Source organism: Vespula pensylvanica, chromosome 19 (genome assembly GCF_014466175.1).
Source record: "Vespula pensylvanica isolate Volc-1 chromosome 19, ASM1446617v1, whole genome shotgun sequence".
Classification (NCBI taxonomy): Eukaryota; Metazoa; Arthropoda; class Insecta; order Hymenoptera; family Vespidae; genus Vespula; species Vespula pensylvanica.
The window spans coordinates 1,154,576-1,181,387 of record NC_057703.1 but is presented as its reverse complement, the minus strand read 5'-3'; the positions used below and the strand labels follow the sequence as shown (position 1 = coordinate 1,181,387).

Genomic DNA, 26,812 nt, shown 5'->3' with positions numbered 1-26,812 from the left:
TATATAGAATATACGAAAATACTATAGAGATAGATATTCATGGGTAAATATGTTTTGAAATATTTCTAAGATCTTTCAAACGAAAATTCGCTTCCCCTATACGTATTAATTAATTAATTTTCGTTTTTTCAAATGTCGCTTAACTTCCATTATAATTTCTCATTTCTCCATCACAATTTTCTTTCTTTTTCTTTTATTTTCTTACCTCGTAATATATATATATATCAATTAATTAATTAATTTATTTATTTATTTATCGTAGATATATTATCATTCGTTTGATTTGATCAAGAAAATTTGTAGACTTCAGTAGCCATTACGAGAAGCACACGCATATTCGTACTCTGCGTGCGTCGAGCGTGATCAATAAATCGGCCTGTGCAGTACTAACACATACGAAGGGCTTTACGTATATACGCACGTGGCCTGTATGCTGCATACTGTTGTGAGAGAGTGAGAGTGAGCTAGTGAGCGAGTGAGTGAGTGAGTGAGAGAAAGGGAGAGAGAGTGAGAGAATGAGTGACTAAACGCCTATCTAAGCGGAAGAACATCGAACTTCTATATAAAAGGGACTCTGAAAGAGAGAGAGAAAGAGAGAGAGAACAAGAGAGAGAGAGAGAGAAATAGATAGATAGATTATCATTAGACGTACAAATAAAACGCATAATATTCATACTATGCATGTTTATAACAGATTCGAGACAATCGTATTACGTCATCAACGATATTATTAGTTCTTATCTTCTCTCTTTCTCTCTCTCTTTTTCCTTTTCTCATTCTTTCATTTCTATTTCTAATCGATACACACGGAGAGACACGCGCACGTACATTGATATCGAATAAGAAATTGAATTTGTTAAACTTTATTTTCGAGAAAGTATCAATGCGCCTTTTGAAATCGCTTTTTATGACTTATCCTACGGCGTATATAATTTCTCTAATTTCCAATGTATTTAATTTCTAAAAAACGCTGTTTGAATATTCGGTAAGACACTAGAGTCAGAAAAGGAGATAGACAGAGAGAGAGAGAGAGAGAAAGAGAGAGAGAGAGAGAGAGAGAGAAAGATGGGGAAAAGAAGGGCAGGAGGGGGTGGCAGGAGTGCGTCCATCCGTTAGAAGTAACAGTTAACAACACAACTTCGCCTTCACTTTCTCTCCTACTCGACGGCATTGGCTATCGTTCTGCGAGAGCTTCCCGTCGACTTTTTGATAAATTCGATACGAAACTTCCTGAAAATGAGAGAGAGAGAGAGAGAGAGAAAAGGGGAAAGAAAGAGACAAGGATAGAAACGTTTATGACATTAATGTAACGCACACGTGTGTTATACCGACGTTTAATAATACATGTTACATTACGGGTCAAATTGATTGATTTAATAATCTTCTCTATTGCATATTCTCACTCATTCATATTGAGAATAATAATATAGGGAAAAAACGAAGAAAAAAAGAAAATGGAAAGAATTTTTAATTTCCTTTAATTTTTTTTACATTTTATTAAGTGTTTCTATATGTATCTATCTATCTCTAAAGAACGTTAAATTATCTACTAAATCTTTATCTTTTTCTTTCCTTCTCTCTCTATTTTTATATATGTATGTATATATTTGAACATTCACTGACAGGAAATTCGTGGTTAATTGTAGAAAGGCCACTCTCCGTAATAGTTGTCAGACGGAGTAAAACTCAAAGTTACAACTCAAAGTGTGTGTATACATATATATATATATATATATATATATATATATATATATATATATATATATGCAATACATGCATATATAGATACCATCAAGTTTCTCGATAAACTCTAATCGATAAAAGATTATTTTTCTTTCTTTCTTTCTCTCTTTTATTTACTTATTCTTTCCTTTATTTTCTTTATTTATTTTTTTATTTATTTTTTTCCTTTTTATACATATATATGTGTATATTTTTTTTTATCGCAATACATATTTCCTTTTCGAAGACGAGACCTCGACGGTCGTTAAACTCGATATACATACATATTTGCTATTACTCGTTATCACGACGACGAGGCTTAAACCAATGTGAATAAGAAAACTCGACAGATTATCGTCACTTTTCTTGAAGGATATTCTTTTTTCTTTTTGCTTTTTTTCTCCTCTTTTTTTTTCATTTTTACATGATATCATGTATAATCGTATGAATCGTGTAGTACATATGTATTCGTAGACATTTATTAGACTATTTGATCAATACCAAAATCTCTCTTTCTCTCTCTCTCTCTCTCTCTCCCTTTCTCTATCGTGAAGAGTTTTAGACTTAGGGCTATATCATAAAGTCTGCCCTTTTATTAACGACCAACTCGCACGCTTTCATGCGATAAGTTCCTTTTACTACGTACTATAACAACGATTGCGGTCGATGTTGGAAGAGGATACTCTTGGATCGGGTAAACCATACTCGCGGGAAAGATATATGGAATCATCGTTTGAAACATAATTTTTCTTTCCATTTTTTTTATTACTAAATATCTTTATAAGGAAAGTAAATAAAAAACAAACAAACAAATAAACGAGAAATAAGGTTTCGATAAATGCGAGAAATCGAGTTTCTCTCTCTCTCTCTCTAGTATTCGTTTCCGTAATTAGAACATAATCATTGAAACGAGTATGTTACTTGACATTTATATATATATATATATATATATATATATATATATATGTATGTATGTATGTATGTATGTACCGATAACACCTTATAAGCTAGATAGAGTAATTCAAATATAACTTGTTCATGTTCTTCGCGCTTGCTTATCGTCACACTCACGTTTCGATTACAACTGTGGTCTCCTCGGTAATAATCAACATACGTAAAGACTTCTTATCTTGATATAATTGTAAGAATTATTATTTTCTCTTTTCCATCTATGATCAATCAAATTACGTTAGAAATTAAATAATACATTGTTATATCTTCTTTGACGATTTAACGTATGGGTTGTACGCTTAAATATCTTTACACTTTTTTTCTTCTTCCTTTCACATTTTCTTTTTTTTGTAATTTCATAATAATTACGTACAGAAATCTCTCGAATTTCATCTTTTTTTTCTCTCGATCTATCATCTCTCTTTCTTTCTCTTTATTTCAGTGTTTAATTAATACTTCAAATATATTTTTTATCTCATGATTATGTACGCATATATACATATATACATATATATCGATTAGAAAGATGTTCACAATTTTTGTCGCATCATTTTACATAATAATAGCACTTAGACCCGTCTTAACGATTTTATTTAGTCCTCTTAAACGATTAGAAATTTATTCACAACTTCCTTTTTTCTTTCTTACTTTTTACATCTTTCTACATAATAATTACTGGCAGAGTTGTTTGAAATTTTATATTCTTCTCTCTCTCTCTCTCTCTCTCTCCCTCTGTCTTTTTTAAAGTTTAATTAGTCTTGGCACGTTCATCGAGGACGATGACTTTGAAAGAGATAGACAGAAAAAGAGAGAGAGAGAGAGAGAGAGAGAGAGAGAGAGAGAGAGAGAGAGACAGAAAGAAAGAGGGAGATAGATAGAGAGATAGATAGATACAAAGAATTAGAACGATCGTCTCATCGCTACAATGCTCTGCTTGTCCGTACGAGGATCAGTGTGCAAGTTGTGATAAGTATTATAATTCCTATAAGAGAAGAAATATGAAAGAGAGAGAGGGTGAGTGAGACAGAGAGAGCATGAAACAAAAGAGTGAGAGAGAGAGAAAGAGAAAATGATGGAGTGAGAGAGAGAGAGAGAGAGAGAGAGAGAGAGAGAGAGAGAGAGAGAGAGAGGGACGATCGACAAAAACGAAGCAAATTAACCGAATTATGGAAGCGTCACGTTTGCTAATGATTTATGCGCGACAATGCGCCGGTAATTGCCACTGTGTGTACGAACGAGAACGACGCGCGGCGTGTCCGCCGATTAATTAATGAATCGAGAAGCACGAGATTGTGGTTGGTGGCTGATGTACATACATACATATATACATACTTATATACATACATACATACATAGATAAATATATACGTATGTATATGCGTTCTTCACTTGACTGTGCTCGTGACGATTGCTGTTGCTCTCTCAAACTAGAGAGAGAGAGAGAGAGAGAGCGAGAGAGATAAAGATATGGTCAATTGTCTCTATCTCTCTTTCTCTCTCTCTCTCTCTCTCTCTCTCTCTCTCTCTCTCTCTCTCTTTCCTTTTTATCATTTTAATTCCGATTTCGAGAGAATCGTCCGACTCATTCTCATCATAATCATTCTAACATTCTTCTTGAAAGAAAAGATATCATTTCATTCATTCGTTCGATATATCATAATTTTTTATAGAGATTCGTACGATAGTTTTACGATCTTTGAAATGATTGACCTAAAAAGTAGTATCGTAAATGAGTAATGTAATAAATCGTTAAAATCGTCTGATCACTTTTTCTCTTGATCCGACTTCGAATTCTTTTCTTTCTTTTTTTCTTTTTTTTGTCAAATATTCTTTCATTGGAGTACTGTTATCTTGCACGATTAGTTTTCCATTGATCATAGCTTTTAAATATTTCCTATAAAAAATCGAATTGTGAATATTTTGTTTAACAACATTCATATGTTCTCTTCTTTTTCTCTTTTATCATTTCCCTTATTATCATCAACTCGTGTTCGTCCACACGAAAATATCCGCATGAGATCGTTCCGGTCTGTTTTGGCAGAGCAAACGTCGTAACGTGACAAGCAAACAGGGCTCGTTTATTTCATGGCGGAATAATTATCACGATTCGAAAGTGAAATCACATTTGTGTTCGTTCTCTCTCTCTCTCTCTCTCTCTTTCTCTCTGTGTGCGTATCTCTGTCTCTTTCTATCTTTCAAACTCAGAATGCAATGAAATGCAATGCAATGCAATGCAATGCAATGCAATGCAATGCGATGTAATGTAATGCAACGCAACAGAATGCAATGGAATTTTCTTCGACCTTAAATAGTAAACAAAACCGATTATTCCAAAATTCGTTTTTTTGTATGAAACGATTAAAGAATAATGTAGGATCTTTCAATTTGGAAATCTAATTAGAATTCTTTTCTTTCTTTCTCTGTCTTTCTCTCTCTTTCTTCCAGTCTCTATCTCCCTCTTTTTCTTTTTCTTTCAATCTGAAAATACCATTTTTTCCAGCCATAAATAATAGATTCACGAAACTCGATCAAATTTTTCTATAAAGGAAATACGAAATGATCGAAAAGAAATATATATAATTAGAATTTTTAGATATGCATGATGATTTTTATGATGAAGTAACTTATGGTTACTTCGGCCATACATATAATATATTTATTCATATATATATATATATATATATATATATATATATATATATATATTTGTGTGTGCACATAAACAAGATAATTGTTACAATAAAGTAACTTATGGTTACTTCGGGCATATGTATGTATACTCGTACATATTTGATATATATCATATATATACATATAATGTGTGCATATATATATATATATATATATATATATATAATGCTAGAATATTCGTAGGACCTGTAAAAAAACATACGAGTACGCACATCTAGCGCCTACCTGCCGTGACGAGTACAAGGTTTCGAAGAGAGGCCCTGGTGAGGCCCTGGTGAGGCCCCTGAGGGAACGTAGCAGCTGGCTCGATAATTGCGCTGGCGATATTATTAATGGTCCCAGATTTACTTCACATAGGGTTCTTCTTTCAGGTATATATGTATATACGTACTTATATATATCGTACGTATATACATGAGTACTTTACATACATACTTTCTTCCTCTGCACACATTGTGCGTACACCTTAAGCTTTACTACGTCGAAAAAAGAGAGAGATAGAGAAAGAGAGAGCAAGAGAGAGAGAGAGAGAGAGAGAGAGAGCAAGAGAGAGAGAGAGAGAGAGAGAGAGAGAGAGAGAGAGAGAGAGAAATAAACCGGCGGATGTAACCGTATTCGCACAATAATAATGTCTCCGAACGAGACAGAGATGAAGAGTGAGTGAGTGAGTGAGTGAGTGAGCGAGCGAATGAATCTATGTGTATATTTGTGTATGTGTGTGTGCGTGCATGCGTGCAAGTGTGTGTGAATTCCCCTTCGTTGTTTGCTCTGCACTTCTGAGTTTTGTAGTCTGGTCGAAGAACGAGACTCCTTGTTGTTATTATGCACGAAGAAAAGTATTATTTTTATTAACGTTTAAAAATGTCATTTTTTGTTTTTTTTTTCTTTTTTTTCTTCGGAGATGTTTTTTCCTTAATTTAGATTTCAACCAAAAAAAGAAAGGAAAAAATATTATTTCAATTTTTCGATCGAAAATATTTATTCCAATCTTATTAACATATTCATCGGTATAAAATAATACGGCTCGATGTCTCTCGTTAAATCGAATATATTTTTCGATAAGGAATAGATTCCCAGTTAATATTCGTTCTCAAAATAATTTCAATTCTCGACTTCTCGACTTTCTCGAATTTATTACGCGAAATTTTGCATATACGAGTGATTACTTGCTGTTATTGCTGATATTACTCGTTACTGCTGCTGTTACTGCAGCTATTACCTTCACCTGCGAATAAATTAACAGACACGAACTTCAGGTGCGGAACTTTCGTGCTTCAGGTGCGATCGATCGATTAGATGCATCTTGTGTGTTTCTTAGAATATATATACATACATGCCCACCTATATCTCTCTCTCTCTCTCTCTCTATATATATATATATATATATATATATATATTTATTATCGTTATCGAATCATTATCATTTCCACGAAGACTCAATTACTTTCTTCCTTCCTTCTTACTTATTTTTCTTTTTTCTTCTTTTTTTTTTTTTGACAAAGCTTTTGTATATCCCTTTATCCCTTTCTCTCTCTTTTTCCGTGTTTCTTTTTATTTGATTCTATTTTATTCGTTTCAACTAATGGCCCTCCACGTGTCGTTCACATTTTACATTACTATATGAAACAAAAAGAGAGAAAGAGAGAAAGAGATCTCTCTTTATCACTCAACTCAGAAGACTCTTCCTGTGTCTGCTTATTCTCAACACTTAGGGAAAGCATTCGGTACTAGTACCACCGACAGTGCACTTCCATTACGGTTTTTGTGAGAATTTCATCTATTTTCGAAAGTTCCCTTGGTAACTCGACTCTCTCTCCTACTTCCCTCCCCCTTCTCTCTCTCTCTCTCTCTCTCTCTCTCTCTCCTTTTTTCTCGCTCTCTCTTTTCTTTTTCTCTTCTCCTTTTTTCAAGGACAGCCAGGGATTTCTGTTTAAATCATCTATATATATATATATACATACATACACATATACACGAGGTTCTACCATTCCAAGAAACAGAATATCGTAATTCAAGTTTGGTTATGGGGATTTTCGATTTTGTGGCACATGTATATTCTAAGTTGTAACGTTTAACTCGTTACACTTAAAAAAAAATATATATATATATGAATAAATAAAAAATTCTTTAGAATTTTTTGTGTTAAAAACTTTCACTCGCATTTACGAGTTGATATATTGGAGAACTACAATTGTTCATTCATGGATAGTTGAAAAATGACGACGTAGTTTTGAAGGTTCAAGGTTCCGAAATCTTCGAGAAGTCATGAAATATTCTTTCATACTTTTCTAGAAACTGTCTTGAAGAATGTGGTCATACCTACGTATACCTGCACTTAGGTATAGAAAGGAAGATAGAGACAGATAGAGAGAGAAGCATTTTCACTTTCTTCCATTTCATCCCTCACAGTAACATCGATATTTTCAACGAGAATAGTCCATTCTTCCTTCTGAATGCCAGTTTAAATTTTCAATTATACTCGGCGATGTAAACCAATTTGTAATCATAAAGTAATAACGAGGGAAATATTATAAAAATACGATTTGTTTACGGGAATGAACAATGAGAAAATAATAAGGAGATCTTTCCTTCGTTTATTCGTGACAATAGGCAAAGACATTATACGGTGTCATAAATATGTAAAAGATTCGTTAGCAAAGGGAAAAAGAAGAGAAAAGAAGAAAGGTAAAGGAAAAAGAAAAGGTAAAAGAATTTCTTCCTCGGTTAGAAATCATTATGTTGTACGAAAGTCCATGGTATATGCTATGAGAAAGAATAATAATCTCATAAGAAGTAGATATTTATGGGGGAGTAGTGGAGTGGGGTTAGGGTACCAGGGGGTGGGGGGTGGGGGGAGGGCAGAAAAGGGGCAGGAAAGGTGAAGAGAGGGGCAAGGAAAGGAGGATTGTCGAATGGAGAGAGGGTATACTTTAGGTACCTGCAAAGAAATCGATCGGGTTTGTTGCTTTGTGGTAAGAACCAACCATCGAGGGTTCCACTTTTATACCTGGCTTTCGGACCATAGTCCTTTCGATATTTCGTCGATACCTAAACCTTGTACCTTAACGCCGGTACTACTTTTCTTACGTAATCGTTCCCTTCCAAACAGAATTTTCTTGTTCTCTGTTTTTCTCCTCTTTCTTTTTTGAAAAAATCGATGATTTTCTAGACATTCTTCTCTTTTCTCTTTTTCTTTTTTTTTTGTTCTATCGTCGCATCAAAAAATGATATAAGATAAAAAGGAAAGAAAAAGAGAAGGAATTTTATTAAAGACTCTATTATGCGCTCTCTTTGCTCGTTTATACGTGACAAAGAATCAAAAGCTTATATGTATATATATATGTATTTATATATTTATATATTTATATATTTATATATTTATATATGTATATGTGCGTATGCATATGTAGATACTATGAAATTATATCGCAAAAGAGAAATGAATAAGCTCGTCTCTGGTGTTACTTGTTAGATAAAAGAGAAGAACCCTTTTTACTTTGAAAATATACAAGTGGGGAGAAATAGAGTGTGCGACTGTACACCGTAACGTTCTTCCTTCTCAACAATTTTTTAACCTGCAATTGACAAAAGTAAAAGCGAAGAAGAAGAAGAAGAAGAAAAAGAGAAAGAGGAAAACAAAAAGAAAGCAAAAACGAAGGTAGAAGAAAAAAAGAAAGATGCGCAGAAGCGGAGTAATTGCTTCTCTTCTTTTTTCTTTTTTTTTTCTTTTTTTTTTTTAAAGACGACAAATTTCAACGACGACAAGCAGAACTTATCCGAACAATTTATACTCCGAATGGCCTTTACGTATGATCGTAATATTAAATACGATAAATTAACTGGTGTGCTAGCTAAGTGATAAACAAAAGTATGAGATAAAAATTTCTCGCTTCTGACGTATTCGCGTATGTACGTGTATACGAATTTACGTATACGTACGCGTGTAAAGAGACATATTAAACGTTTCGATAAATAATATAATCTAAGTATATACATACGTTTTACGATCGATCTTAATAACATTTATGTTTTTCAATTTCTAACCAAATGAAATTTAAAATTGATAAAAATTAGCTATAATTTTGTACAACATATAACAAGATAACAAATTGCAGAGAGAGAGAGAGAGAGAGAGAGAGAGAGAGAGAGAGAGAGAGAGAGAGAGAGAAATTATGACGAAACAACAAAGTCCACGAAACAAAAAAAAAAAGTCTTGACAATAAAGTTTCTCGTTCTTATCGCTTAAAACACAAAACGATAGTAATCTGCGATATCAAAATGAACGTTTATTTATGAATCGATTATATCCTCTATGTCATCGATATTTTTGAAAAATTATGAGGGAAGTGCAAATGCAACTGAACGTATGTTTTCAGGGTCGCGTTATCGTATATTTATTATACGTATATATATAATTCTATACATATAAAGTGCATTAATATAGCATTTCTGTACATATAAGCTACATATAAGGGTAGAACACCGAGGCTTGCACTCGTAGGGAATAGAGTCATACGTTTTAAAAAGGTTACTTCTCACGGACTGTTATTATGAAGTAAGAAAAAAAAAAAAGAAAAATAGTCTACTATATATTTGCTAAAACTAGAGCCAGCAGAGAAAAAAGCGGAAGAATAAAAAGAAAAAAAATAAATAAATAAATAAAATCAAGAAAAAAGAATGAACACGAATTTGATATCAATCGAAATAGATTTGTTTCTTTGAGGACTCCTAACAATGTCGTCGTTGCGTTTAGGACAACTTGAAAAATATAAATGCGTCCCTGATCATATTATTCTCTGTTTCTTTTTATTTTTCTAATTCTTTTTTCTTTGAAATAGAAAACGGACCTTCGTAGAGGCCATCGTTAGAGAGAGAGAGAGAAAGAGGAAATCGAAATATTCCACGAATTCTAAATCCTTTATTCGTTTTCGAGCATTCAAGTCGACGTTTTCATGACTGTTCTCATTACCGAAGGTCTCCTAATTGGCTGTCTAGAAAGAAAGAGAGGAAAGGAGAAAGAGAAAGAGAGAAAGAGAGAAAGAGAGAGAGGGATAGGCAGATTCACGTTTGATGATCGTAGTATAGTCGATGCATACGTATGTACGTACGTACGTGGATGGTTATTAAAGGGTCGTCAACCTGACGCGAGTGCTAACTCCTACCAAGTGATTAGGAAACGGCAAATACCATGCGTGCGTGCGTGCGTACGTGCGTGCGTGCGTGCGCGCGAACGCAAACGACCGATACTTACACGATGGGTCTAAGTTACATACATACACATATATATACATACACGCTAAGTTACAAGTTGGTTGCACCTGCGCAACCCTATATATTTTCACACACGATCGTCTATATCTTCCCGTATATAGCTGTCATTATTATTATTATTATTATTATTATTATTATTATTATTATTATTATTATTATTATTATTATTATTATTATTATTATTATTATTATTATTATTGTAGTTGTTGTTGTTATTGCTACTCTTATTTTTTTACTGCGATTACCTGAAATTTATACGTATAAGTTACATTTTTCTATTGTTTCGTAATATCTCCCCCGTCCCACTCACCTGTACCAAATAATTACGCATACATTAGTAATTATTTTTCTATGATTTTTAATAATTTCATTATTGCATTCTTTTATCTTTACAGAGATCAAAATTGAAAATCTAGTTGCAATTAGATTTTTATCGTGTCTCTGTTTATTTAATTAATTAATGTATTTGAATTCATATACGAATTAATTTTAATATATGTATATATATATATATATATATATATATGTATGTATGTATGTATGTATGTATGTATGTATGTATACATTAAAAAATAATGTTCTTATCGATTGTATTTACATAGATAGGACGTACGTGCACGCTCGTAAAAGTTTTTGCTTGTTTTTTTTCTATTTCTTCTATTTTCCTTATTTTTTTTTTCTATTCATACACACGTGCAAAGAAAAAAGTGTTCTCTTTCTATATTAAGCCTCATTTGACGACTATTTACGATAATAATCATGAAGAACTGACTTAAGATAAAAATTAAAATCTAACATTGCAAAATAGATTTAATTAAACACAATGTAACTACTTCATCTTATCATTTATCTTATCATATATCGATCTATCTATGAATCAGATACTTCTACACTACAAACTAACTTTTCTAACGATCGCGCAAAACTCCAAAAAAGAAGAAAAAGAGAAATGAAATTATATTATAAATGAAATTATTTTTATTGAGAAAGAAAGAGGTATGCTATATTTGCTATCATTTTACTAATGATACGTTTATGTATAAGTATATGAATATATATATGTATATATATAGTAAGTCGAATGGAATGAGATATACATACATATGTTATCGATTCCACGTCCAAAATCTAACACCTGATATTACACATTGCATTTTTAAATATGAAACATTATAAGTGCGTATCTGTCTCTCTCTCTCTCTCTCTCTCTGTTTCTCTCTCTCTCTATCTCTCTGCAAAACTAATAAATCCGACTTATACTCTTTTGTACACTCGTCAGAGAATTATCGATTTTATTATTAAATAATAAATTCGAATGAAAACAATTTTGTTTTCTCTATCGTACATCCATACATAAATACATACATACATAAAAATGGTTTTGGATCGTATTTAAAAAAAAAACAAAATTATTGCAAAGAGTTACGCCAATCGGATTACGAGTGAATGAAACGCGTAAGACTTTTCTACTACAAATATATAAATAATTATTTGTTGATGTTTTGGATCGTATTTTGATAAAAAAAGAAAGCTATCGTTAAAAACCACGCAACACCGATACAATTCCGTGCAACGTATAAGCGAATAAAATGTGAATCATTTTCCTATCACGAGAATATATAAAAAATTATCGATTTTGATAATTAACAATTAATTCGAATAACTAAATTTTGTTGTCTCTCAGTTTTACACACGTAGACGTTATAGAAACATTTGCGAACGTATTTAAAAAAAAAATTGTTGCGAAAAGTCACATAACATCGGTGCGAACGTGCGAATAAAATGTGAATCACTTTTCTACCACATAAGAGAAACGTACAAATAATTATCGATTTTGATAACGATTAATTGATTTTGATAATTAACGATTAATTCGAATAACAAAATTTTATTGCTTCCACTTCGTTTTATATAGGTATGTAGGTGTTATATCAAAAGAAACGAAACGAAAAAAAAAAAAAAGATAAGAAATGTTTTCGATCGTATTTGAGAAGAGAAGGAAAAGGAAAAAAAGAAAAGGAAAAGAAAAAAGAAGAAACGTCGTAAAAAGTCTCGCTAATCGGTGTAATTATAATACATGCGACGAGCGAATAAAGTGCAAGGGCGGCGAAGTATTGCGTTGCACGAAAAGCGACGTGTGCACAAATCCGTTCTTGAAAGGTATGTTGAAAAGGCCGAGGTTTTCTCTATGGATAGGGAGTAGAAAAGGAGAGAGAGAAAGAGGGGGTAGAAAGGTGGTGAGAAAAGGAAGGAGAAGGAAGATGAGAAATAAAAGGTGGATGAGGAGGATGAAGAGGATGAGGAGGATGAGGAGAGAGAGGAGAGGGGGGAAAGGGTGCAGAGGTGGAAGGAAGGGCGTGCACTTGCGCGTGAGATATCGACTATTGAAAAGTACCAAGTCGGGTTTCTATCGTAGTAACGCGATAGGCGTTGTTGATTCGCGATTATTAACGCGTTGCGCTGCACCGCAATGAGGTTTACGATTCCTCGTTGAATATAAAACGATCTTAGATTCGAGGAAGTCACGTTGTCGTCCTTGATACGATGCTTATATCTCGTCGCGTCGAACGAACCAAGCGTATCTATCTATATATACGTGTGTGCGTATATATATATATATATATATATATATATATATATGTATCTATTTATCTATCTATCTATCTGCGTTGCTTCGAGATACTTAACATGCATAAATCTTCTTTCGATAACGCTTCTATTGCTACTATTGCTGTTGCCACTATTGCTATTGCTACTTTTGCTGCTATTGCTGCTGCTGCTGTTGTTGCTGATTTTTCTATTTAAATTTCCTTTTTTTCTATTTCTTTTTTTATGCATCTACTTTTTATCTTTTTGTCTAATCCTTCGTGAGAAAGGAATGGTCTCGTATGCACCATCATCATCGAATGATGATAGCACGGATAGATAATATGGGATAGGATGTGCATATAATATACTCTGTTTACAATGTTTTGTATTTTAATTTATTTACTTTTTTTTTCTTCTTTTTGTTCTTTTCTCAATCACGTTATGGAAAAAAATTGTAAACAGGTACTTACGTACAACTCGTATGTGACGATAGCACAGATAGATAATGAGATAATAGACGCATAAATCTTATTGCAATTTTGTATTATTTAATTTATTTTTTTTTATCCGTTATATCTTTTTTTTATAATCTTTAACGAAGAGAACGGTTTCATCCGCCATTGGATAATATCGTAGATACAGGATATAATAGATAGATCTTGTTTCGATATTTTTTTGTTTTTTTTTTTCTTTTTGGATTCTTTTTCTTCTTTTGCCTCTCTCTTTTTAATTCCTTTATCATTTATCTCCGTTCTAATCTTTTCTAAAAAGAATGGTCTCGCTATATCTGTCATTGTTAGATAATTTATTTCGATCGATAATCGATTTTTTCTAATAAACATTTTGCTCGAGTCTATGAAATAGGTACGTAAGACACAAGTGGAAAAATTATCACGAAGCAATTATCTATTATGATTCATGATCGTATCCATACTCTATCCTTTATATATGTACACACATATATACATGTTATTGTAATAAGAAATAATAATTTTTGTATATCTTTCTCGATGAAACATACGTGTATCATGAACTTCAATATATATATATATATATATTCGTATGAAATCAAGGCCGACGATTGGTGCAATTTGCGATAATTAATCATCAAACTAATTTACATACAGACGTCGACGAAATATATATATATATATATATATATATATATATATATACATAAATACAAATAAATATCTCTTTTCGAGAGGAGCACTCAACCGTAAAACTTTATCTTTATAAGTATAACCGAATTAAACGAGTAAGAGAGAGAGAGAGAGAGAGAGAGAAAATAAAAAATAAAAAAGAAATTATTTGAAAAATTCTCGATATTAAAAGGCGAATGACCTCTGGTTTTCTCTCTCTTTCTCTCTTTTACTCTCTCGTCTGGAACAACGAGTGTGTTATATCGATCTAATCGATCTATCGATCGTTCCGTGTTCCATATGAAAAAAAAGAAAACAAAATAAAAAAAAAAAGGAAAGGCAACGAGAAAACCTTTATTCGAATCGAAATGAAATTTATGTAAAAAGTAGATACAGATGTAATTTCAATCGTTCCAAATGCGGAGAGATGCAAACAAGAAGAGATAGAGTGAGAGTGCGTGAGAGAGAAAGAGAAAAAGAGAGAAAAAGAAAGAGAGAGAGAGAGAGAGAAAAAGAGAGACAGAAAAAGAGAGAGAGAGAGAAAGAGTTATCGATCGCTTGAAATATATTCAGGGACGCGTGGTTCATTCATTCGATACAATGGAATGTCGGCTACGCACGCTGAACTAGCAAAGCGTTTCTCTCTCTCTCTCTCTCTCTCTCTCTCTCTCTCTCTCTCTGCCTCTGTCTCTCTTTTTCTCTCTATCTCTCTCTTTCTGTTTTAGCTCTTGCTTTTATGCGACCTTGCAACGTGGGCACGATTTTATTGCGAGCAAACGTCCGATCGAAAAATACGGAAGCTCGTACTCCGGTATTATCGTATCACCGATGTAATATCTCCCCTCTTGTTTTTCTTCAAAAGATCGATTTCACTTTCGTTCCTACCCACTGGCCGATATTTTCCAATGAAAATAACTTCAAACTGAATGAAATTCAATTCGATGTATATATAAATATTGTATAGGCAAACACGCATTCGAAAGCTAATTCACATTATGACCGATAATATTGTATATAATAATAATACTTAATACCCAGGTATTGGGATAATATAAAAGTGGGAAGAACAATTTATCTGTTCTTTTATTTTGTTAGCGGGAAAGAAGATGAAGATTAGAAAAAAAGAGACAAAAAGAAAAGATAATATAGAATTTTTTGTGCGAATTGCAATTCTAACGCGGACGTATTATATTTATAATATATTGTACGTATTATTGATAACTTCAACGTTATATCATAATACGCGTAGGCATGATAAATACATATATATGTATATATATATATATATATATATATATATATATATGTGTGTACATACATTCTGATTCTCCAAGTATCATAGCAAACGCACGTTCCTCGCATTACGCGGCAATTGTTAGCCATCTCTTATCGTGTGCCCAGTAATTCATCCGACGTAATTCATTCGACGCATTCGCACTTGCATTTCCCACTATGCGTCTTCTTTCAGTTTCTGTTTCTCTATCTTTCTTTTTTATTTTGTTTCTCTCTCGATTGTTTTTTTTTTCTCTTTCGACGCGAACATAATATTTGCATTGAGAAATAATTGTCCGTTATCATCAATATTTCTGAAGTCGTTCTATTTTTCGTAGGAATTATATTCGAAATATAATCATTTGCAGTTTTTAATAGTTCGTATATCTAAGCGAACGATATGGAATATTTTTTTTTTATTAAATTATTGTACCGTATATAAAAGAGAGAAAATTTTTAAAACGTACGAGCTCCGACATGTCGAGTTGAATATTTTAATAAATGTTAAAAAATCTAGAATATTATATTAAATATTAAACTCATAAATATACAAAACTCTATATAGAGTATAATATTTTAATAAAAAAATATATATATATATTATATATATAGTACAGTATTGTACATGTAAAATTAAAGCTTGTCTCAAGAAAACGAGAGGAAAAAGAAAAAAATGAAGAGAAAAAAAGAAAAAGAGAGAAAAGAAACAGGAAAATGAGTATCTTGGCAGTTAAAATGTAGTTCTTGCACAATCAGTAAATTATTCCTAATGGAAAATCGTGAACTCGATCGTATGTAGTTAAATGCGATGTACGAGCTATCGGACTACTGAAACATATGTAAAACGTACGCGATTTGTATGTACATACATACATACGTACGTACGTACGTACGTCCATGTGATATCAGGCCAGAGTAAAAGGGAATCGTTTGGAATTCATGCGTTGAATCGACAAGCTTTCCTGCGCATCTCTGATATATTTAGCGTTACGAATAAACCTATATGTCTATGTATGTATGCATGTATACATGTATATTACAAAAGTGAAGTAACGTATACGTAATTTCCAGACTACGATTATAAAAAGGTTCTTACATTTTTTCTTCGACGATATTTTTTATTACCTTTCTAAAAATTCGTAAAACTCTTTTCTTTAATCTTTTTCTCTTTTTTAATTCTCCCATAATTTTATATACCAAGAAAAAATAAATTGATAACTCATCGAGAAAAAGGGAGAGGGAGGAAGTTATAAAAAAAGAAAATAGATATCAAAAAATCGTAACAAAAAAATTAGAATGTCTAATTTACTCAATATCAATAATACATATATGCAAGATGTTTGAAATGAATCGACTTACGTGTATTATGAAGATATTAAGAACATTGATTTATTAAAATGAATACTTTATATATGTGTAAAGAGATGGCTAAAAGTTACTAGATGTTTTTGAAAATCAATAATTCTTTCTCGACGATCGAGACTAACCTTTCGTTTTTATTTTGCAGCTTGCAAAACTGCACAAACCTAGGGACTTTTTTATAATATGAAGAATTGTAAAATCACTTGGAAACTTTCGATCTTGCATATAGTGTATATATATATATGTGTATGTGTGTGTAAAAATTTGTATCGTCCATCGAATCTCTTATATTATTGATACTTTTTAATTACAGAAGAGGGAACTGTGGTAAAGCTGGCTGAGAAGGAACGAAAAGAAAAGAAAAAAGGAAAAGGCAAAGAGGAGAAGAAAGAAGAAAAGAAGAAAAAAGAAAAGAGGAAAGAAGAAGAAGAAGAAGAAGAAGGAGAAGAATCATAAGCGAGAGGTCTCAAGGGGGCATGATAAGCAAGGACGCGATTTCGAGAAGAGAATCAGGTGTCGCTGTGATAGACGATTTTTCTGTACTCGATAGAATAGTAGTGCGAGAGAGAAACAAGATTCGACGGATTAATCGAGAAGTTTTACGAAAATTATTAATGACGGAATGACGGGACCTTCATTATCATTTAGAGAATACGTCAGCAATATGGCCAAAAAGATATACGAGCGAGCTAAAAAGTGATTTTTAGCGTAAGCTCGATCGATCGATCGATCGATTTTTATAAACTCGAAAGAAGGAAGAGAACGAATCACGAAAATACGGAATAGAAAAGTGAAACGAAATAAAAAGATAAGACCTCTTTCCCTCAAAGGAAAAACTTTTCTTCCAAGATAAACAACGATTAATTCGATCTTACTTTAAGGTAAACGAAACTGATTAATATTTCATATAATTTTCTAATTATACAAATTATATTTCGAATAGATATACACGTGCACAGGCATGCATATGTATGTACGTTTTTTTTTTTTTTTTTAATACATGTAAATTATTCGATTTCATTTATAATGAATTAACAATGCACAATACAGAATAGATCTATATAAATATACATATGTGCGCGAGCGTGTATGTATATACGAATTATAATGTTAGGCTAAAATGATTTCAGAAAATTCATACGGTGAACCGACGAAGGCGACGCACCACGTCGGATGATCGTTAACGATGGAATCATTCTTACTGTGACACTAGGCTGGTTGGCCTAATCGCCGATGAAAATTCTTCTTACTTTTATTATCGCCATAATCACCAGCACCACCAACAACATCACCACCGCCACTTCTACCACCGCTACCATTATCACCATCACCGCCATCACCACCACCAGTTCTTCCTCCAAGTGTACCAATTTCCAAAAAATCCTCAAGTTCGTTGAGTAAAAAAAGAGAGAGAGAGAGAGAGAGAGAGAGAGAAGAAGATTTTCACCATCGTGGCCATCATCGTCCTCTCTTACACATCGTTTACCGAAATATATATATATATATATACACATATATATTATTTTCAAGGTCATCTTGACAAGTGCCGATAAGTGCCAAGAGAAAATTCTTTTTTTTTCGTTGCTGTATCTGTCGAAAGGTGAAAATAAAAAGGAAACGAATAAGGGAAAGGACGCGGGACAAGAGGGTAAAAGGGAAAAAGGAAAAAAAAGAAAGCAGAAAAGTGGGTGGTGACAAAGGGAGGAAAAGAGACGGAGAGATAGAGAAACAGACAGAGACGGAGAAAGAAAGAGAGAGAAAAAAAGTGAGACGGAGAGAGATAGAGCGAGCAAGCGAGCGAGCGAGAGAGACAGAGAGAGAGAGAGAGAAAGGGTGTCCTCGTTGGGGTGGCAGAGTGAGCACGATAGCACCTCTGGTGCCCTCGGCCGTGGGTCCCGAGGGGACGGACGCCATGGCGGCCTCTTCGTCCTCGTCGAGCGGCGAGCAGCAATACTCACTCAGGTGGAACGACTTCCACTCGAGCATCCTTAGCTCATTCCGTCATCTCAGGGACGAAGAGGATTTCGTCGATGTGACATTAGCCTGCGATAGTAGCAGCTTCACTGCTCACAAGGTCGTCCTCTCTGCCTGCAGCCCTTATTTCAGGCGACTACTTAAGGTGAGTTTTTAATGTCAATTATTCAATCCATTTTCTTTCCTTGTTTTCTTTTTTTGTTTATTTCTTTTCTCTTCCCTCCTTTTTTTTTTTAACGTAACAAAACGGATCTAAAGTGACAAATCGCGATATCTCCGCTCGAAAGTTATTAATTATTATTTTTAAATGGAAATTTATGTTAAATCACGAATGTCTTATCTCGATTGAGATTAGGCTTATTAACTATTTTCTTTTTTCTTTTTCTTTCTTTTCATTTTTCTTCTCAGAATTCTTAATAAATTTTTTTTACAATAACGTATATCTTATCTCGATTGAGATTAAAGTTATTAATTATTGCATTTTTCCAATAGAATCTATAAGATAATACGTGAAAATTTATCGTAATTCTTTTATCTAAATTCCTTTTTTTTTCTTTCTAAGACTTAGATCAATCGTTATTCTATTACACGATTTAAGAAGGAAATTTAAACGACGAGTATATCAGATCTTTCTTAAGAGTTATTAATCATTTTTTCAGATTATAACGAAATTAAACATTAATACTAATATTCTGACGTAATTTAAATTACGAAAATATCACGTTTTTCTCAAAAGAATAATCTATCATTTTTCTATCCTTACAATTTTTTTTTACAAGAAACATTAAAATATAATATTCATGGAACGTTCTTATAACCATTGTAAATCCTAAAGATTTCTTTTTTTTTGATTTATTCAAATATAACAAAACTATCTGCGTGTCTGTACTTTTCTAATCTTTTTTTTTTTTTATCGAGCGAAATTTAAATGACGAAAAGATAACACATTTAAGATCAATCAATCATATTTCTAATAATCCTAACTTCGAAAGAATTTTAAATATCAAGAAAAGAGATACAAGTATATGTATATATATATATTTCTTTAGTATCTAAAACGTTCTCATAGCCATTGAAAATTCCAATGATTTCTTTCGAAAGGATAAAACTATGCGAGAGACGTAGGTCGAAAAACCTATATCGTTCCTAGCTCACATCGGTGCAAGCTGTTGCGCTCATTATGGTAGAAGGTAAATTCCAGAGGAGAAGCTCTACCACATTTTCTTGTTGGAGTATACTATCTCTCTCTTTCTCTCTTCTTCTTCTTCATCTTCATCTTCTTCTTCTTCCTCCTCTTCATCTCCTCTTCCGTTTTCTTTCTTTTTCTCTTCTATTAGTCTCTGCTTATACTCGAACTCGAACTTCTCTTACGCCTTACAAGAGAGACAAAGACAGAGATAAAGAGAAAGAAAGAAAGAAAAAGAGAGAGAGAGAGAGAGAGAGAGAAAGAAAGAGGAAGAGAGAGAGAGAGAGAGAGAGAGAGAGAGAGAGACGATGCAAGTACGGTAATTACTTGTGCAATTAACTACACGTTTAATCACTAATTACATTTATAATTTTGTAATTAATACCAACGGACCAATTACTAATGGCAAAAGTAATTTGTTTCCGACTTAATTGCTAATTATATTTGTAAACAATTATTAATCAACGAAACGGTATAATTGAAAATGTATTGTATCATTAATTACACGCGAACTAATTACCCACCCTTTTCTTTTCTTTTCTTTTCTTTTCTTTTTCTTCTTCTTTTTCTTCTGAGCTGTCACCACAATTTACGATCAAAGATTCTTGTGTCATCGAGATAGCCATTAGATTGAATACATGGACAATTATCGATTCAACAAATATTCAATATTCGATTAACATTTATTATCACAAATTCATGTTTACTTCTTTATAAAAAGAACGAAAAAAGATTATATACACATACGTGTATATATATATATATATATATATATATATATATATAGATATAAAGTTCAGATAAAAAATATTAATAAAAGATCCGGTCTTTAGTAAGAAAAAAAAAAAAGAAAAAAGACAGAGAGAAATAGAAAAATAAAAAAGAGAAAAGATAACATAGGAAAAGAACTACGAACGATTTTCATCGAGTACTTCGTACTTTTCGATGGTTATTTAGATGCAAATCATATGGGTTCGAAGTAAAAAGGAATGAAAAAAAAGGAAAGAGAGAAAAAACAAAAAGAAAAAGAAACGAGAAAAGAATAAGAAGAAAAAGAAAGAAAGCAGAAATGAAATACAAAAAAGGTACGAGAGAGGGTGGTAGTTGAAAAATATGGTGGAAAGATACATAGATAGATAGAGGGTAGATAGAGGAACTTTCTATGGTTTCCTGTAATTTTGTCTTCGCGGTACGCCTCAAAATTTGCATCTACCAAGCTGAGACACAAAGAGAAAGAAAGATGGAGAGATAGAAAGAGAAAACAGTATATCGATTCTCCTTTTCATCTCATCTACGCTTCACCCTCTCTCTCTCTCTCTCTCTCTTTTTCTCTCTCTCACTTAAACAACCACGAGATAGCAATCAGTTCAATAGAATATCCGCTAATTTGATTCCACGACAGAGCATCAAATTACATTTTCATGAATTAATTCTCCGATCGACAGTTTTATCCTCCGCCATAGAAACAACTATACATACATATATATATATATATATGCACGTATATACACGTATGTATTGAATAAAAAAAAAAAGAGATCGATAAGTAAATATAACCATTCGATCTTACTCGTTCCATTTAACATTCGCAACTCCTCTCGGCAATAGTTTCAAGTTAAAAACGTTTAAAAAGAGATTCCAGGGAGAAAATCAACGTGTACGTCAGGGATGTTTCAAACTCGTTTCAAAGATCGTTTCTCGATGTAGCTCGAAAACGGGAAGAGGGTAATTATAGGGGTGATGGTGATGGTGATGGTGATGGTAAAAAAAAAAAGGATGAAGGATGAGAAAAGAGGAAGAGGAGAAGGAGGAGGAAGAGGAAGAGGAAGAGGAAAGGGAAAGAACTTCCGGTTTGATTTACATAATAAACGTGACGACCAAGTCGTCTCTTTAACTGTCTCTTTCTTTCTTTCTTTCTTTCTTTCTTTCTTTCTTTCTTTTTTCTTTCTTTTTTCATTGTGTGTTTTTCTCTTTCTCTTTCACACACACACTAAACTATCGATCACTTCGACGCCTTCATCCTGTCTCATCTTCGTCGTTGTCGTCGTCGTCGTTGTCGTCTTCGTCTTCTTCTTCTTCTTCTCCTTCTCCTTCTTCTTCTTCATCATCTCCTTCTTATTGTTGAAAGAGAGGGAAAAGGAGAGAGAGAGAGAGAGAGAGAGAGAGAGAACCTGTTTCATCTTCGAGTACCACTCTCGATCGATATTCCCTTTCTCTCTTATAACCATCGTCACCTCCGGCAACCGTGTCCAAAGTATAAATTGCCTTTGACGATAATGCAGTTTGATCCACGGAATGCATCTATACGGTGCATCGTGAATTTTATGAAAGTACCTACTCGTGATCGGACGTTATTTATGAGTATCGTAGATTATATATATATATATATATATATGCATACATACATACGCATGCATCTTTTATTATTACAAGGTATTATTATTATTATTATTATTGTTGTTGTTGTTGTTGTTGTTGTTGTTGTTATCGTTGTTATTGTCGTTGAATTTATATACTTATATCCAGAAAATATTCATAGGTGATCAAAGATATTACTCAGGTAAAGGTTAATCGTTAAAACGATCGCAGCTTCATCTTGTTCCTTTTTTCTTTTCTCTTTCGTATTTTTTTCTTCTCTTCTTCTTCTTCTTCTTTTCTTTTTAATTCTTCCGGACCATATAACTTTTTTATAAAGATCGCGATGATAGAAACGTCTTCTCCTCTAAAAATGTTTCTGTTACTTTATGTTGTAGTTACTTACGAAATATCATTGATACAAAAAAAAGAAAGAAAAATATATGTATATGTATATATGTATATATATATATATTTATATTTATATGTATATGTATATGTATATAATGTTTACGCAATCGTTCAATAAATATGGAGATTAGTTTTGGGACCACCGTACAAATCATACTTTTTACCAACGTTTAAGCGTCCCGATCAAATGTTAATGTTAAATTAACGCTACCATACATACATATATACATAACAAGAAACTTATATTCTACGCACCGCCGAAAATACTTTCGATTCTCGTCGATTATCTACGGTGACGCATGAACGATAAATTATTCTCTGTTACACTCGATTTTAAAACGCAGACGAGTTTATTTCCAAGAGTACAAGCGCGCGTGTCGCCAATATAATTTTGGAATTTCGAAGGAAATACAGATAGACAGACAGACAGAGAAAGAAACAGAGAGAGAGAGAGAGAGAGAGAAAGAGAGAGAATACTTTTTATTTACGAAGATAGAAAAGAAAAATCAGATGACATTTATACTTTGACTTTGTATAAGAAGTAGTATAATAAATACGTATTTTTCATTTTAACATTTATCGTTCGTGGAATAAACCGAGTCTATAAGCATAATGATTCAACTATGATATATATATATATGTATGTATGTATGTATGTACTCATATATACATATACATTTGACAAATAATATTTATTAGACGATTAACTTCTATGAAAGATGTGATTATCCCAACAAAATTTTATATACGTACATACATACGTCACGACTTATCCAACATCATTGATTAATTATCCCTCATAAACTTACTTCTTCCTTTAAAATACGCTTATCATAAATTTTATATGCAAGCAAATAAAATATGTTATATATATAATATATATATATATGTATATATATATATGCATCTTAAAATACATTAAACCAATACATTAATGATATATATATATATATATGTGTGTGTAAATTCAATGTGTGTTTATATACGTAATCAGAAATTAATGAATCGTCAAAATTTTGCGAATAATATCGATAAAATCGCTGTTTAATAATAAATCTATCAAGCAAGGTCCATAGCCAGCAGTAATACTAGTAATAGTAGTAGGAGGTGGAGGAGGAGAAGGAAGAGCAGTATCTATATATCGTTAAAAGAAAACATGATTGCGGGGATAAGGGAGGAGGAATCAGCCGACTTTCTAATAGACGTATAACGCTAATTGATTTTAAATGTCAGCCAGAATACTCGAGGCAAACTTAATAACGCTTACATACTTCCATTTATACCTATATGCATACATACATACGTACATATATATATATATGTACGTACGTACATACGACATGCGATAACAACATTGTCGTCGTCGTCGTCGTCGTCGTCGTCGTCGTCGTCGTCGTCGTCGTCGTCGTCGTCGTCGTCCATGTGCATTTGCGTCATGCTTTGGTACCATTAAGTTTTTCTAACATGTTTTTCTACACTTGCAGAGTCGAGATTCGTAACAGCAACTTTTTATCTTCCTCTCTTCTGTGTTGTAACAATTATCTCATTTATGCATATACATCTGTACACGTGCAATTCATAAAACGTATAGAGACATTTATAAAGAAGTAAAGAGAAGAAAAGAAAAAAGAGAATGGATAGAAAAAAAAGAAAGAACAATAACAACAATAATTTTTCTAAATTCAATGTTATAAATCTTTTTTATATACATACGTATATATATTTATCTTTTTTTCTCCTTCTACCCATACATCTAAAAATCAACGTTTCAAGTATCTATTTCAAGACACATAATGGACGTTATAAATTATTTTCTCTCTCTATCTCTCTCTTTCTCTATCTCTCTATCTCCCTTTCTCTCTTTCTCTCTTCGTCGCTCTTTCTTCGTTTTCCATCTTCCTGCAATCATTTTATGTAACTATCAAAGTCGAATTACCATCAACCACATAGAAATGTAAATAGACAAAATACCTCTACTCTTAACAATATTTTCACACGCGATATCACGTGAGTGACGTAACGATAAGACCAGTTAGTAAACAGCTGACAAGAGTAACTGGTAAACGTGTATGATGCATATATATATATATATATATATATATATACATATATATATATATATATATGTATATATGGATGCGTTTGTATCTAAAGAAATGATCTATGATCGCGTAAGTATCAAAATATCAAAGGAGGTAAAGGAATCATATGTTATATTCGATTCACCATAGATCGATCGTGTGATCCTTCAATATCGATATCGAATAACTTTCGTGGAAAAATTCAAGCGTGTTATTAGAAAGTAATAGAAAGCGAATCTAATCGTTCGTCACAATGCGTAAACTCGATAAATGCTCCTTCTACTTTTATTACGACTTAATAATCAAAGAGACATTTTTGTTCGAATCATTAATATTTCAAAATCAGCTGATTCGATAATCAAAGAGATCTCAAAGCAGGAAGTTATTTTCAAAAGTTTTTTTCCCGTGATAGTTATTTGACATTTATAGCTTTACACAGTTACAAACTAGTTACAAAGCGTCTACCTAGCTCGTTTTATCTTTCTATTATACGATATATATATATATATATATATATATATATATATATATATATTTGTGTTTATATATCCGTAAAGAAAATGAATGTATACAAAGATGTAATTCTTTTACGAATGACAGAAACAGTAACAAAGCTGTCGAAATATTAATGGATTATTAATGCAGTTATCTACAACCAGGACAGCCTCTGAAAGGTTTCGTTCAGCTTTGTCGAAGCGTATTGGTGCATTTATATATAATATATAATATATATATATATATATATATATATATATATATATATATCTCGAACATGTACGACGAGTTTTGTTTTAGAATTGCATTTAAATCACGATCTAGGGCTTTCGATCAAAGTTCCCTCGTACCTTCCATTATATTCATTGATACTAGAAAACAGATTAGAAATGCAAGAAAAAGAGAGAGAGAGAAAGAGAGAAAGAAAGGAAAAGAATTTTATCGGTCGCGTAAATCGTCTCGATTTCTTTCTCACGCGGTGCATAATGCTAAAGAGACTGAACGTGACTCTCGTAGATCGTTTAGATAACTCTTTCTCTCTCTGTCCTTTCTTTCTCTATCTATCTTCCTCGTTCCGTTCTCCGATCGATCGTCTAGTAGATCGTTGTGAAGATCGTGCCTACAAAGTCGAAGAGGGAAAGTCGCAGAGTCCGTTTATCTATTTTATAGAATCTTACTTGCTCGTTGCTATACATTAATCGTGATTTATGTTCAACTATTAAAGAAAAGTAACAAAATCGATGATTCACCGTGATTTTCTCGTTTTTTAATGCCTTACGAATTTCTTGGAAAAATATCGTACATGAGTAAGTCGTCATTAGAAAAAAATACCTTAAAGAAAGAAAAAAAAAAAAAAAAAAATGAAAAAATGAAAAAGGAATTAATCGAAGAAAACAATAATCGATATCCAAATATGTATTCTAAATTCGTTGAACACAAGTCTGCGCACTCGAGCGAATTGATGCAGAGTTAAAAATTAAAGCAATGAAAAGAATTTTTCACAAAGAAGAGTAAAGAGAAAAGAAAAAAGAAAGAGAAACAGAAGCAGAAAGGAAAAGGAAAGGAGGAAAAAAAAATATCAGAGAAGAATGCCGAAGAAACGAAAGAAGATGGAAAAGGAAGGAAAACGAAGAAAAGTGGTGAGGGGAAAGGGGTAGGAGGGGGAGGTAGACACGATCGGTCGCGTAAGAAAATATAATTTGAATTCGAAAAGTGCAGGGGCCAGAGAGAAAATTGAAGCTTGCACAATCCAATGGTTCGAAGCGGAGTTGCGGCAAAAGGTGCTCCACATTCTATATTTAAAGTCTCGC

General features: G+C 32.5%; 1 protein-coding gene across 8 annotated transcripts in view; it reads left to right on the top strand.

Annotated features, from left to right (window-relative positions):
• The window catches only part of LOC122635662 (protein abrupt-like), a 68,111-nt gene that overhangs the window by 2,653 nt on the left and 38,646 nt on the right, over positions 1–26,812 (top strand). For all 8 annotated transcript variants that reach the window (XM_043826124.1, XM_043826122.1, XM_043826120.1 and 5 more), the window contains exons 2-3: positions 17,314–17,881; positions 18,131–19,119. In XM_043826124.1, the coding sequence (XP_043682059.1) occupies positions 18,913–19,119 (207 nt within the window). In that variant the 5' untranslated portion in view covers positions 17,314–17,881; positions 18,131–18,912. The remainder of the gene's footprint in view (positions 1–17,313; positions 17,882–18,130; positions 19,120–26,812) is intronic.